Source organism: Euprymna scolopes, chromosome 2 (assembly GCF_053919585.1).
Source record: "Euprymna scolopes isolate OS-2025 chromosome 2, ASM5391958v1, whole genome shotgun sequence".
Lineage (NCBI taxonomy): Eukaryota > Metazoa > Mollusca > Cephalopoda > Sepiida > Sepiolidae > Euprymna > Euprymna scolopes.
The window spans coordinates 145,188,567-145,203,566 of NC_136483.1; the positions used below are offsets into that span (position 1 = coordinate 145,188,567).

At 33.2% G+C, this 15,000-nt stretch overlaps 1 protein-coding gene across 1 annotated transcript in view; it reads left to right on the plus strand.

The window, feature by feature from the left end:
- Positions 1-15,000, plus strand: part of LOC145297026 (globin C, coelomic-like) — a 273,226-nt gene that overhangs the window by 180 nt on the left and 258,046 nt on the right. Inside the window, exon 1 of the mRNA XM_080143250.1 lies at positions 1-1,881. This exon is cut by the window's left edge and continues 180 nt beyond it. Within this exon, the coding sequence (XP_079999376.1) occupies positions 1,673-1,881 (209 nt within the window). The 5' untranslated portion in view covers positions 1-1,672. The remainder of the gene's footprint in view (positions 1,882-15,000) is intronic.

Genomic DNA, 15,000 nt, shown 5'->3' on the forward strand with positions numbered 1-15,000 from the left:
TTCCTTGCTTCCACCCTCCTTTTAAAAACATAAACAAACCATCAACACCCTCCTCTCTTCATCCTCTCCGCTAAATCCCTTCTTCTTCCAGCATCTTTTCCGATCCCTACACTCCATGGTTATCCGTCGAATTCCGAAGCCGGTCGCCTCTTTCGTCGTCGACTAGTTGGGGTTTTTCAAAAAGCCAGCCTCATACAGTAGCATCCAGCCTTTTGTTATTGACAACATCCCTCCCTCATCTCCATCATCAACAGCAGCACCAGCATCAGCAACTACCAGAGTAAACAGACTAGTGCCCGATTGCTCGGCCTTGCCGCAACAGTGTTTAGCTCGACACTACTAACAAACAACTCAAGGGAACCACTAAATGTCTACCCGAGGCGAGGCGCGCAAACAGACGAATCCATTTCTTAAATCATTTACTAAAAGCGTAATCAATTCAAACACAGAAAAGGAAAAATAAAGAAAAAAAAAAAACTTCCGTCAACAAAAACTGCAAAGAATTAATATTTTTGTGAGGATGTAATACTAACCGCGCGAAAAATAAATCAAAAAAGGTAAATAAAAAAGGGGAGGGAAACGCCAGTCTGCGCAAATGATACAATACCAAGTCGTACAGAGAAAACTTGTTCTGAGTTTCAATATTGTATGCAAATGCATGGAGATAGCATATTAAAAAAATCAGATTAAATTTAAAAAACGGCTAAGTTTCGAATGTTTTTAATTTAAAATCAGAAAAATCTCGACGTCTGAAACTTGTCTGATCCGATTTTTTTTTAATATGTCGGAGAATTAGTCTAATTTCAACGGATTTTTGTTAAATATATCGTCATATCGTCTGGAACTACCCTGATCCCAACAATTTAAAAATATATTGTCTGGAAATTGTCGTATTCAGACACTTTTTAAGTATATCACCTAAAACTATTCTTATCCTGGCGGGTTTTTTGTTGCTGTTATTATTTTTTAATAGATCGCCTGAATTTTGTCTGATGCCCGGTTTTTCTTTTAAAGATATGCATAATCTATAATTGGGTTTAATTATCCACAGCAAAAGTCGTTTTTGCCACTTGTAGCTTTTCTCTCTTGAAAAAGTCCATGCAACAGTTGGGTGAAACGTTGGGTTTTGAATCTTCCGCTTTTCCAGATAAACTCATATTAAGAGAGAAAACTAATGCACTAGTAGTGGAATAAGAAAGTTTATGTTTTTATAGTCTTTAAGTGTATTTCTTTTTCTTCATAACGTATTTGCTTAGGAGAAAGTTAGGCTAGGAGGCCTAGAATAACAATTTTACAGTTCCACTAATCATTCTTAGGAATGCTAAATTTACTTAAGTGGAAAACTCCAAACCTTATCCCGCTCCGATAACAAACCCCATAATAAGTTCCGCGCGCAAGTTGCCTTCCCGCTAATAATTTAAACCAGGGAGTCGAAAATTTTAAGCAGCACGGAAGGATTTATGCATTGAAACCCGATGTTTTGAGAATTAGCAGCATCCTTTCTTCTTCTTCTTCTTCTTCTTCTTCTTCTTCATCATCTTTTTTTTCTCGTAAGATGAAGAGAATCGAAGGTGTGAGTTTGTGTGCGTGCGTGCGTGTGTAAATGTGCGCGAGTCTTAGCGCGCGTGTCTCTGTTTTCATTTAGAGCACATAAAAAGAAATCTGAGTGTTAATGATGGGCTGTTTTTCGTCGAAGGGTCATTTCCAAAGCCCACAGACCAGCGATGCCCAACCTGTGACCAGCGAAGAACAGCATGAAATCGACACGGCTATCACCGAAGATCCACCTGTTATCGAGGATCACCAGAAAAAACTTCTACGGAAATCCTGGCTGATTCTTCAGAATGACATTTCCAAAGTTGGCACCGTTACGTTTATTAGGTAAGTAAACAAACGTTATACTTTCGGTGCTATTAGACTTTCATGACTAGAGCAATTTTATTTTGGTTAATTTGGGTTATTATCTCCTATCTGGACTAATGTATCTACCACTGCTCTCCCTCTTCGATAGGGTCCAAAAAGGGGGGTCTCCAATCTAATAGGTTGTCTACTAGGCTCCAACCTCTGCCCCATCGCCGCAATGTTGCATCCCTGTGCCTGTTTTACAAGTATTTTATGGAATGTGCTCCGATGAACTCATTGCACTTGTGCCCTTGTAGTCCGTATAATCAACCCATATTTTTAAATATACGCTAGTTGAATCTTATTCCAGGTTAATATTTTTCAGAGGTGAAGCAACCGATGAATTTTAACGAGATTCATACAAGAGTACTTTTCTAGCTACAACCACTATCAACAATTCCTCCCACTCTCTATCTAAATCTAAATGCAGATTCCATGAACAAAGCTTCTTTCTTAAAAACGATGTCTGACTGGTCTCCTTCAAGTCGAATATAAACAAGTTCTTGTTGATCCATCCCCCATAAATAATTCAAATTCTACCCAATTTACACCATTAATGATTACTACTCTACCACCTTACATTCTTTAACCCTTATCCTCGAGTGGCTTTCGGGTCTTGATAAGTGGTGATTCCCTTGTAAAAAAAAATACAGAAGCAGGACAAGATATACTTTTTTATTTGTTTTGCATAAGCATTTATATGTCGCTACACATTCATGAGCATGTTTCGGTTAGCCAGTTATAAGTAACTGTAGGCGATATTATTCATACAAAAGTAGGGTTCGTAATGAAAACTGGGAAAAAATTGAAAGGAATTTCCCGCACATTTAAATCAGGAGGTTAGTCACGTGATGTTTAAAATTAAAATAAGCTAACGGCGTTTAAATAATTGAATTTTATTACTATCCTATAATTTTGAAAAGTAATTCTGCTCAAACATAATACTGCATTTATAAAAAAAAAAAAAGATATTTGTTAATGTCTTTAAAAAAATGTGAGCACTAATAGTTTAAAAAAAAAACGAATTTCTAATTTAATAGGTTCCTTGCTGTCTGCCAAGCTCCAACCCCTGTCAAATCGCCGCGATTTTGCATACCTCTGTATGTTTTAGAAGTACTTCCACGGAATGTGTTCCGGTGAACTTACTGCACTTATACCTCCACCCCCAACATAAATAATTCCGACTGGCAGCAATATTTCACTTCCTTCACTGTAAAAAATTTCTACCCTAATAGCTTCTTTCCATAGACCGCTTGTCTCTGGAATTCCTCCCCTGCTACCTGTTTTCATAACCGTACCGAAATGCAGAAAATTAAAATACAGTGCGAACAAACATCTGCTGTTCACCCAAAAATCAGTTGCTTTCTCCTCCATCACCTTGATTTGACATCTATCATACTTCAGTGGAAATATACGTTTGTTTGGGATGAAGAAGAGTAAAAAAGAAAAAAAATATGTATCTGATAATTAGTTTTTTCAGGACGTTCATTTGTTGTTCAAATGTTTTCAATATTTTCAAAGCCATTTTTTTTATTCCTTATTTATTTATTATTACTAGCCTGGGTGCCCAGCGTTGCCCAGGTGTTTGGAGGTGTGTGTTGAGCAAAAAAAAAAAAAAAAAAAAAAGAGTGGTAGTAGGCAGGCAGGCTCGAACCCGTACCGCAAAGGAGGAAAACAACGTGAAAAAAAAAAAAAAAAATGTGACGTCTTTGCCGTTGCATCCATCGCCAAACCGGAAGTAGTGAATGTTTAAATTAAGGCCAGTCAATCGAAAATATCGGCGAAAAAAGTGCCCCCCTCCTTGTAGAAAAGTGCTCAGTTGAAGGTGAAGGAATTGATGTTTTTAGCCAATTTTCGATATTTGTTGTCCGAAGGGTCGAGCTTCAAAACGATACCGATCTCGTGAAAATCCATTACCTCTTTCGAAAGATTTAGGCAGACATATAAGCATACATACATACATACATACATACATACATACATACATACATACATACATAGGTACGTACGTACGTACGTACACACATTTAAACAGACAGGTGAGATTTATAGAATAGATAATCATGTTCTTTCTCACTGATAAATTATTTTTCAAAACGCTTTTTCTTCAATGAACTATTTTTTCAAAATATTAGTTACGGTCTTCTAATCTAATTATTAAAATTAACCCTTACCTAACCATAACTAGTAGACACTCAGACTTAGCGTTAGTGATTAAAAAAATGTTAACTGCCCTAAAACGTTTTACGTTACTTTTATATACGAAACTGATCTCCCACTCCAAATTCTAATATATATTTTTTCTTATTGTCATTTAATTTTTCAAGGTGTTCGTATATGACTGGCTGAAAAGACGAAGAATATTGGGGGGGCGGAGATTCAGCAGGTGATGTTAATTTACAAATATCTCCCCTAAAAATACCTTATGTTTTTAAGGTAACGAAAATAACGTATTAGCAATAGGAAATGCAAAAACTCAAATTAACCAAAACGAAATTTCTCCAATCAAACAAGTTTAAAAGTACCTGTTTTTTTTTTTGTTTGTTTGTTTTTTTGCTTTGTTTTTTTTGCTTGTTTGTTTGTTTCAGTTTTCTACTAAATTCCTGATTATTTTGTTTTGGGTGAAGTACAAAATTGTTAAAAGTCAAGAAAAAAATTGAAAAAAAAAAAAATAGTAAACGTAGTAGAATTACATCCTCTACCGATTTGTATACTTTTAACGTGAGTAAACTGCTTGCCAGATTTTTGTTTCAGACTTATTTCGGATGTTCGCGTATCTTATCGACACACGAATAACAACATGGCGGCCGAGATTATCGCTTAACTTCGATAAACTTAGGCAATTATATAAGTATGGTTTTATACGGATTTTTGTTTGGGGAGGGGGTAGGAATTGCTACACGGACTTATGCTCAGTTGTAGTGTAAGTAATTTTTTAGTATCATTTCAGCATGAATCACCTAGTCGCCATTTTCGATTTCAAATGTCGCTAAAACATAAGAATATTGAAGCAAAATTCTGAGATTTAAAAAAAATCTTAGTTTTCTACTTCTTGGAAGTATACGGGTTTGGAGAGAATTAAATTTTATTGCATTTGGTATAAGTTATTTGTTGTTTTTTTTATCTTTTGATTACGAGTTCTCAACTATAAACTGTTCTGGACCTTTACCTTATGTTTAATTGTAGTGTTGTTTTGCACATTTAGTTCGGTAAATCATCATGTAAGGCAAGGGTTGAACAATCTCTATCCATACTCTATATTCTGAGAAGACTGCTTGATTCCAGAGGCGAGAAGTCCATGCTGACTGGAAGCAATGCTGAGATAAGCGGAGAGCACCTAAAGCGACTGGTATTTCCAAGTGGTCACCCATTTAGTACTGACCAGGTTCAAAGTGGCTTAATTTCGGTGATTTAACGCGAACTAGTGTCAGCGTGATTACGCCGTATATGGTAGCTAACGTTGTTTTTATTTCAGGTAAATATAATCATACACACAGTCGGGGCTACCTACAACAAAAGTATTTGATATGCCAAAATTCTCTGTGTCAATCGAGAATACGTCCACGGCAATCAGTTCTGCAAGGTTGGTCTCTGCCACACCATCTGTCCTGCTTTGTTGCGCTGGGGTTCGGTTCTGAGCAGTTCAAGCAGGTGCTCTCTCAGGCTTCATCTTCTGTATTGTAGGAAGGGATGGTTCATCGCCAATCGCCTGAGGCGTGCCGATCAGAAAATGTTGACGGAGCTGTTCAGCCGCCTTTTGTTTTTTTGTTTTTTTTCTTTTCTTTCTTTTTTTTTTTTTTTTGCGCTAGCCTTTCAATCCTCACCTTGCGACCATGGGTTATATGTTTCTTCGATGAGAGGTTAGGGTTAATATTATGAAATTTAAACCTTGTGTCACATTTTGCTTTTTGTGGGGAAGGAAATAAATACCAATATTATGAAACCTATGACCGAAGAGAAGAAGGAGTAGGTTTTACTGGCGTTCTGGTAAATTAAATGTATCATTGGCTTACTATATCTCGCCGGTATTGTCCACAAGTCGTTTTACTTTCGTTTTTGTTTCGCTTAAAAATACTATGACCTTGTTTTTTGGTTTTTGTTTATTTTTATTTATTTATTTTATTTTATTTTTATTTATTCTTTTTTTTTTGTATTTTTTATGGGGGAATGTCTTTATGAAAATATTATTCCATTTTATTATTATTGTATCGTTTGGTCATTAAATTATTTATTAGGCCATTTTTTAATAAAACGTAACGAATTCAATTAAATTAATTATGTTTAAAATTACTGGATATAAACAAAATCTTCAATTTAACACACGATGATTTGTTAAACACTTTAAAGCCATAACTGATTTCTTATTCAACAGTTTAAAGGCTTCCAAATTTACTTCACATTTCGGAGAATATCGAAGTAAATATTTGTTTGTGTCTGTCTGTTTGTTTGTTTGTTTGTTTGTTTGTTTGTTTATCTTTTTTTCAAAATGACGTGAAAATATCTGGCTTGTTTACGAATACACCGAAATGCATTCTGGTAGGTTTTATTTTATTTTTAAATGAGATTTTTTTTTTTTCGCCTTTCTACTCTTACTATGAAATGCTTTATTGCAATAAATAAATTATTAAAAGCAAATAAAATGACTAATAACGAGATCTGAAAGTCATGTCTGGACGAGAACTACAATGCACACATACTCAGACGCACAAGGCGCTGTGTAATAATGTTGTTAATGCTGAGATTCCCTTGCGAAATAGTCGGAGGAGGATAGGAAGTCGTTTTGAACGCTAACAAGCATATTAACATTAAAACAGGATAATACTCACGTGCAGTAATGTCCCTCGGATTGAAACGCGTTATCTTTTATCAGGTCGGTGCAAAAGTTCTAGCCGATTTAAAATTTCATTTTGAAGATGAAAACCCTGTGTACTTTTGAAAATCTTTGTCTATTACAATAAATTCTTTTGATCTTTGTAACTTTATTCTGTCTGCCAACGAGTTTATTACTACCTCGCTTGAAAAGTCTTAAAGTTTGGATGTGAAATATGAATCCAACTCATGTTCAATCTCCTCCCGTGAAGTTAACCTAAGCCCATCTAAATGGTTTTGTAATCCTCGAAATAACTGATAATCCGAGGGAGCTAGGCCAGAAGAATACACAGGATGGGGAAAGATTTTCCCAACCAAATTCTTCTAGGTGATCTTTGGTCGATAGTACTGCGTGAGGATGAGCATTACCATAATGAAAGAAGACTCTCTTTCTGTTGACTAAAAAAAGGGTTGTTTTCGAGTCAACAATGGGTGATACAACTGAATAGAATAATAGGAATAATGCTTTGATATGAGGTTGAGGCAAAAATAATGTCGTTTTTTGACGTTCAACTGTATATATAAAGACGACATTATTTTTGCACCAACCTAATAATATAAAAAAAACAAAAACAATTGAAGCATGCATGGTTCCCCGTGAGTGCACAGTGAATGAGGCATAAAAAATGCATCTACACCCCCCCACACACACACCCCACCCTCCCAATTTAGCCTCAAAAGTTCCCAGGGGACGTCAAATCCTGGTGAAAATGAACAAACGGTACAGTTTTAGGCCTTAACATATGTCAATTTGAGTTCTGCACCATGCAAAAAAAAAAAAAAATGAAAAAAAAAAGAAATGACTAAGTCCATCATTTGCTCCCACCGCTCATTTAGCCCCAAAAGTCTCCAAGGCTTTAAGATATTTAAATTTGAGTTCAGCACCATGCAAAACTGCTAAATAGACATACACAGAAAATTTTGGATGAATCTGGTAAAATAGTCCCAAAAATGGAGTGTTTTTATTAGCCCTGAAAGAGCCCATAGGGCACACCCAAGAGTTATGCATAAACAAAATTATATAGAAATCAGTTAGTTACAACTTTTCAGAAAGTTTTATACAAATCCAAGACATCAATTTTTTTAATAAACACAAAAGTTTCAATTTTAGCCATTTTAACCCAAAAAGCAGTCTAGGAGTGCAACTGGAGTTTTTCCGGAAAATCCGTTATGTTACTTTTTTTACTCATATCATGTTTAATGTTTGTACAAAATTTCAAAAAATGCCAAGATGCAGTTATTGAGAAAAGTGCGGACAGACGAACGAACGGACGAACGAATGAACGGACAAGGGTGAATTTTCTCGGGGGGCCAAAAAGTTATAGATCACTCGTAATAATATGTTTAAATAATAACAATATGCATGAAATACATTAGAATTGCTTGAAATGACATTTCTAAAAACCAGCAAAACTTTTGCACCGATTTGATACAAATAAAGATTCTGTCTGTCCGACTGTCACAATTTTTTAAACGTAATTAATACATTGTAGAATTGTCTTATTTCAAAATATCAGTTTTGCCTTAATTATTTTTAGAAATGGAGGATCTGTATATCAATAGCGTGTGCATTATTTATTTATTTTGCGTGTCACGCTTACATCCAGTGACTGTTTTTTAATTGTTATGGACTTCCATTTATGCTAATAAATAATTTTACCACGAATTCTTCATAAGGTTTGGTTTCGGTTTTGATTATAGCTGATGTGCACCCAAGTCAAGTGGATATGTTTTCTTTATTTTTGAAATCGCAACTTTATAATATATAAAAATCTGCAAGAATTAAAATATCATATTTAAGCGTACTCTACGACCAGGATACGCCGGGTGTCCCTGCTAGCTTAGATAAATACTTTTGCAGTTTTAGCAAAAGGGCTACAATAATACCAGAGCGTCTCTATTTACACTGAACATCTAAGGAATGCCAACATCAATATATTACATATGAATGAGCTCCTGTTGCATTAATAGTAAATAACAAATACGTAAAAAATAAATGGGATGCTATGATCGAAAATCGAAACCGAAACCTTGAGATATTCAGTTTTGGAATTTCTTATAAATAGAGCTTAAAACATTTCCTTACCAACATAATAATTCCTTTGGAGTGATGTTATAGGAAATTATTTTAGTAATTAACATCAATTGATTTGGCTTTGTCTACGTGTTGGCGTTTAAAACAGTTTCATATTTTATATACAGTAGAATTGGCGTCGTAGAGTCTATTCATTTTAGTAATAGTAAATTGGAAAACTCGTATTCCTTATAAAATACGCAGTGAATTTATTTTAGTTTTCAATTGTTTTTTATTTGTTTGCATATTTTTTAAACTTATATAGAAAAAGAAATAAAATTTCAGTTGTAAGGGAGACGAATCTTTATATATGAATTATTACTCTTAGTGATTTTGATGTTTTAATCATAATTGGAAAATGTCTTCATATTACCAGTTTTCCTGGTGGGATTACATCTTATCTATATATCTATTAACGTAAAAGTGTCTGTGTGTGTCTGTGTGTGTATATTACTCTACCAAACTACTCTGTCAATTTTCAGTCTACAGACTCGAGATTTGACATATGACGTATTGAGATTTGGAAAAAAAATTAATCGCTTTTCGGACAGAAATTTGGCTGTTAAAAGGTCAAAGTTCAATGTTTTGACGTTTGGAAACTCTACCAAACTCCTCCGCCAACTTTGGATTTAAACATTTGAAAATTCAGATGTAGGCTATTTGGACATGGATCAAACTTTTTAATTTGATTTGAGCCCAAAACAACAAATGTTAAAGGGACAAAATGTGGGTCCAAATTTATTTTAAAAAATTACCTCTGCGCTCTCTACCAAATTATTCAGCTAATTTCTGGTCTAAACATTTAACATTTTATATAAAGTGTATTAAGACATAGGGCAAGCTTTTTAATCGGTTTGTGGCTGAAAATTTGGCTGCCAAGGGGTCAAAGTTTGAAAGATTTGATCTTGTAGTCCCTAGCAAACTTTTCAGTCAATTTTGGGTCTGAACATTTGAAATTTTACATAAAGAGTATTCAGACATGCAGCAAGCTTTTTTAATCAGTTTTTTTTGGGGGAAATTTTGGCTTCCAAGAGGTCAAAGTTTAAAGAGTGGACTTTTGCAGATACTATCAAACTCCTCCGCCAATTTTGAGTCTAAACACTTGTAATTGTAGATGTAGACATAAGTCAAACTTTTAAATATATATATATATATATATATATATATATATATATATATATATATATATATATATATATATATATATAAAGTTATGAACAGTAAAGCCGGGCTGAACTGCTAGTTTTAAATAAAGTGTAGCAAAGTTTGATCTTTTTTTACTGATGGATCACTACGTATCAAGGCAAGGAAGCCACTCGAGGATAAGGACTAGTGGTTGGACGTTATTTGCCGTTACTAGAGGGTTTAAACCAGTGGGTAAAATGAGCAGAAAATTAACTTAAGATGACTAGGTTTTCTAACGGGAGGTTCGAAAATATCTTATAATAGTGCCAATAACATGGTACAACAATAACAAATGAAAATTGGCTCGTCAGAATGAAAATTTGACAAGTCTGTTTAAATACTGTTTAGCTAAAACAAAGTAATTTTATGTTAAGTGTAATTCATTACCACTATACAATTTCCTGATGTTAGACTATTAAAAATGTGTTTGTTTACTAAGAGAAACCCTCTAAACGGACAGCGGGCATATAACAGACTAAAGGGAAACATTGTAGGTACTTTAAAAATTTACAGACGTTGAAAGTGTACGTAAATTGAAACTGATCAGCTCACAAACTGTTTATATAGAACAGGATAGTAGAGAAACCGTCTTAAATTACGTATAGCTTTTAGCACACACACGCGCAATTACATAGATACGCTCATATATATATATATATATATATATATATATATATATATATATATATATATATATATATATATATGTGTGTGTGTGTGTGTGTGTGTGTACACACACAGACACTTCCATATACATACATATATGTGGATGAGTGGGTGTGAGAGAGAGGGAGTGTGTGTGTGTGTGTGTGTGTGTGTGTGTGTGTGTGTGTGTGTGTGTGTGTGTGTGTGTGTGTGTGCTTCCATTCCGTCACACAAAACTTAGCGAGTAACAGTGCACACACGCGCGCGATTACACAGATACACTCATATATATATATATATATATATATATATATATATATATATATATATATATATATATATATATAACGATATTAAGGTTATCGTCTTCGCCTCGGAAATCCGTTGTTTTCTTAGAAAGTCGCCCATTTTTTATTTGGACTATTTTTTATTTATTTATTTACTTTTTTAAAAACAGTAAATTAAATAAATATATAAAAAATATGTCAAAAAAAAATGGGCGCTGGACTGAAATACATAAGGTCCGGGGTTCGAATCCTAACAACAGTCAAGCTACGCTGAAGAGGAGTAGGGCTCCGAAACACGCGTGTCTATAGACTACTGTTTTTAAAAATAATAAATAAAAAATACGTCCAAATAAAAAATGGCCGACTTTCTAAGAAAAACACCGGATCTCTGAGGCGGAGACGTGGGTTAGGGTGCTGGAGTATACATCAGTCGAAACGTTGTGAAAATTACCTCCAAGATGAGAAAATTAGTCCAGAAAAAAAATTAACACAAAATTATCACTACTTATCTTAAAAGTTCCGAAACCAAAAAGCTACATTTGAAGATTTAAAAGAGTTTCGGCTCCAATAGTCCCATTAGGAGGTCATAACTTCCTTTGTATTCCTGAAAACTTATATATATATATATATATATATATATATATATATATATATATATATATATATATATATATATTATTTGCATATTCTAAATATAGGATAGGATGCATTTGAAGTTGTGAGATGGATCTCCTAGATCCATTAGAGACGGTTATTAATTCGGGATATATATATATATATATATATATATATATATATATATATATATATATATATATATATATATATATATATATATATCCCGATTTTATTTTTCTACGTATTTTCTTCGGCTTGATGAATGACGTGCTCAATTTTTTTTTTTTTGTTCAAAGTTAGATAAATAAAATAATATAAATATTATATAATTATATAGGAAGTTTAAAACATGAAATAAAATTTTCAAAATAGATTGAACGGAGATGAGTTCCTAACGGTGGTATTGAGTGCATTTGAAGAGTTCAAAGAATTCCAAGAGCTCATGTAAATTGCAAACGATCAGATAACGAACTGCTTGTATACATGCAGAGAGAGAGCAGCGATAACGCAAAAGCGATAAGCAACGATTTAAATTACGAAAAGCGTTTACAACTGTTGTTCGCACACGCGCGCGCGCACGCACACACACACACACACACACACAAATATATATATATATATATATATATATATATATATATATATAGTAATTTATAAAATATATATGGCGATTAAGCTACACTGAATATTCCGCGTTTCATCCACTCTAGGACTCTTCAGGCTTATGCGCGAATTCTGTGGTTGTTTGTCGTTTTTATATGCGCATCTTCTATTGAGATTTTAGTTAGCCAATCAGCTTTCTAGCATCCACCGCGCCCTTCCTATCAACCAATGAGCATGCATTTATCGGACAAAGGCCTATTTGACCTCTGGTTGACCTGTTCCTCTGTGTGTGCTCTATTTAGCCTGGATATTTAGTTTCTTGATCTGTTTTAAAACTAGGTTAGTGTAGGTTGGCTAACTAAAATCTCAATAGAAGATGCGCATATAAAAACGACAAACAACCACAGAATTCGCGCATAAGCCAGAAGAGTCCTAGAGTGGATGAAACGCGGAATATTCAGTGTAGCTTAATCGCCATATATATTTTATAAATTACTAACTAGCTCTACCTACATATTGAGCACTTTTGAAGTAAATACTTAAAGTTTACGCATAAATCTATACTTTCGTATATTAATTTTATGTGAGTAAATTAAATAGTTATATATATATATATATATATATATATATATATATATATATATATATATATATATATATATATATATTCAAAGGCGCCCGGCGTTGCCCAGTAGTAAAATACGCTTAAATATAATATTTTAATTTTTTTTTTTTTACATAGGGGTCACCACTTATCAAGGCCCGGAGGTCACTCAAGGGTAAGGGTTATTGCGTGTACGGTAATCAATGAGATAATATTGTAGTAATCATTAGTATTGGAGATTTGATGGAGTGTCTTACTTAAGGGGGCGGTTTGTCAGGAATTTGTTTATGTTGGATTTACGAAGATTTCGTGTACGCAATATATTGTTATCATTTCAAAAGTAATAAAAATAGGATTTGAGCGCCATTAGCTAGAATCGAAACCGAAACCAAGACATAACTACACATAGTCTATGAATGAAACCATGTTTACAAGTTAAGCAAACAAGTTATTTGTACTCAATATGGTTGGACTGTGGAAAGGAGGGTGAATTTTATTAAATATAAGCTGGTTTTCATGAAAACAATGTTTTGATGTACAAGAAGCAAGCAAGGACGGTCGAAAGGTCCACAGAGTTTCATAATTATATATATATATATATATATATATATATATATATATATATATATATATATATATATATATATATATATATATATTTACTATGCCTCCCCACGGGACAGAGTTAGACACCAGGGTTGTTTTTTAACGTGGAGAAAAGGTACAAAAATAAAAATCGTCTCAGTCGTGAAGGATTTCTCCTCCACCTAGAGAGAACAAGAAAATGAAGTGCAGCATCTGAAGAACAGATACTACACTTTGATCTTGACCAAAAGGCCAAGTTTAAATTAAATATATATATATATACATATATATATATATATATATGTAAAAATGTAAATATATATGTTTGTATATACGTATGTATGTATATATATGTATATATATATATGTATGTATGCATATATATATGTAAAAATATAAATATATATGTGTGTATATATATGTGTGTATATATATATGTATAATATATATGTATATATATATGTATAATATATATGTATATATATATATGTAAAAATATATATATATGTGTGTGTGTATATATGTATATATATGTGTGTGTATATATATGTATATATATATATGTATATATACGTGTATATATATATATATATATATATACATTTTAAGTCTCCCCCCTCCTCTTTGGATTGAGCACTGTCGTAAATGATCTTACCCGCTACTTACTTGGCTGAAAAATGCGAGGCCCACTGTTTGTTTATAAATAAGCGGATCGAGCACTATAAAAGTGGTGGACCAATGTTTGTTTAAAATAAACATTTGACGAGGTTATTTGCGGGCACCGCTCCCATGGGTCGATCAGTAGGTTCAATCCTCGGCTTGGGAGAGGTGCTTGTCTAGCGGCGCTGATGAGTTGTGATACAACGAAACAGTACCAAATCTCGATGACTATATATATATATATATATATATATATATATATATATATATATATATATATATATATATATATATATATAATGGATTATCAAAATTTACGTAGATCTTAGACCACGGGAAGTCTGTTTTCAGGCAAGGTCTGAACTTCAGAAGAAGTCTCTTCGTTGTCAATACACGACCTTTGCATAGCTTCACTGCATTTCTTTTATTTCTTAGAATGTTACCCAAATATTTTTTAATTGTGTTACATAATATATGCCTTAGTTTTTTTTTTTACATAAATGATAGGTGAAACCCACTCAGTGTACTTTCGATAATATTCTTATGTCTTCTTCAATCTGATTTACTGACGTGAATGGAACATTTATTTTTTGTATTATTTAATAAAATGTGTTTGTTGTTTTAGTTGAAATCTTCCCAGTCCATCAGAGAAAACTTCCGAAAAGGTTTCTTTAGTCTCTTCTGCTTCAGTATGTAAAGTTTCAATATTTTAACAAAAAGAAAATGCATAAGCATAATCAATAATTTAATTTTTTTTTTTCACCCACTTTATGTCCCGGAGACTGTTTGATTTGTTCATTACGAACATTCTGAAATCCAGTCTTCGCTTTTAATATAAGATTAGAGATTTACTCGCCTTCAAATTTTATCTGTTCATTAGTAAGGTTCTTAGCTCTTTTGAGCGGTTTCAGCAATATTGTTTTGTTTTGTTTTGTTTTTTTTACATTTCTTTCCACGTTTTAAAATTA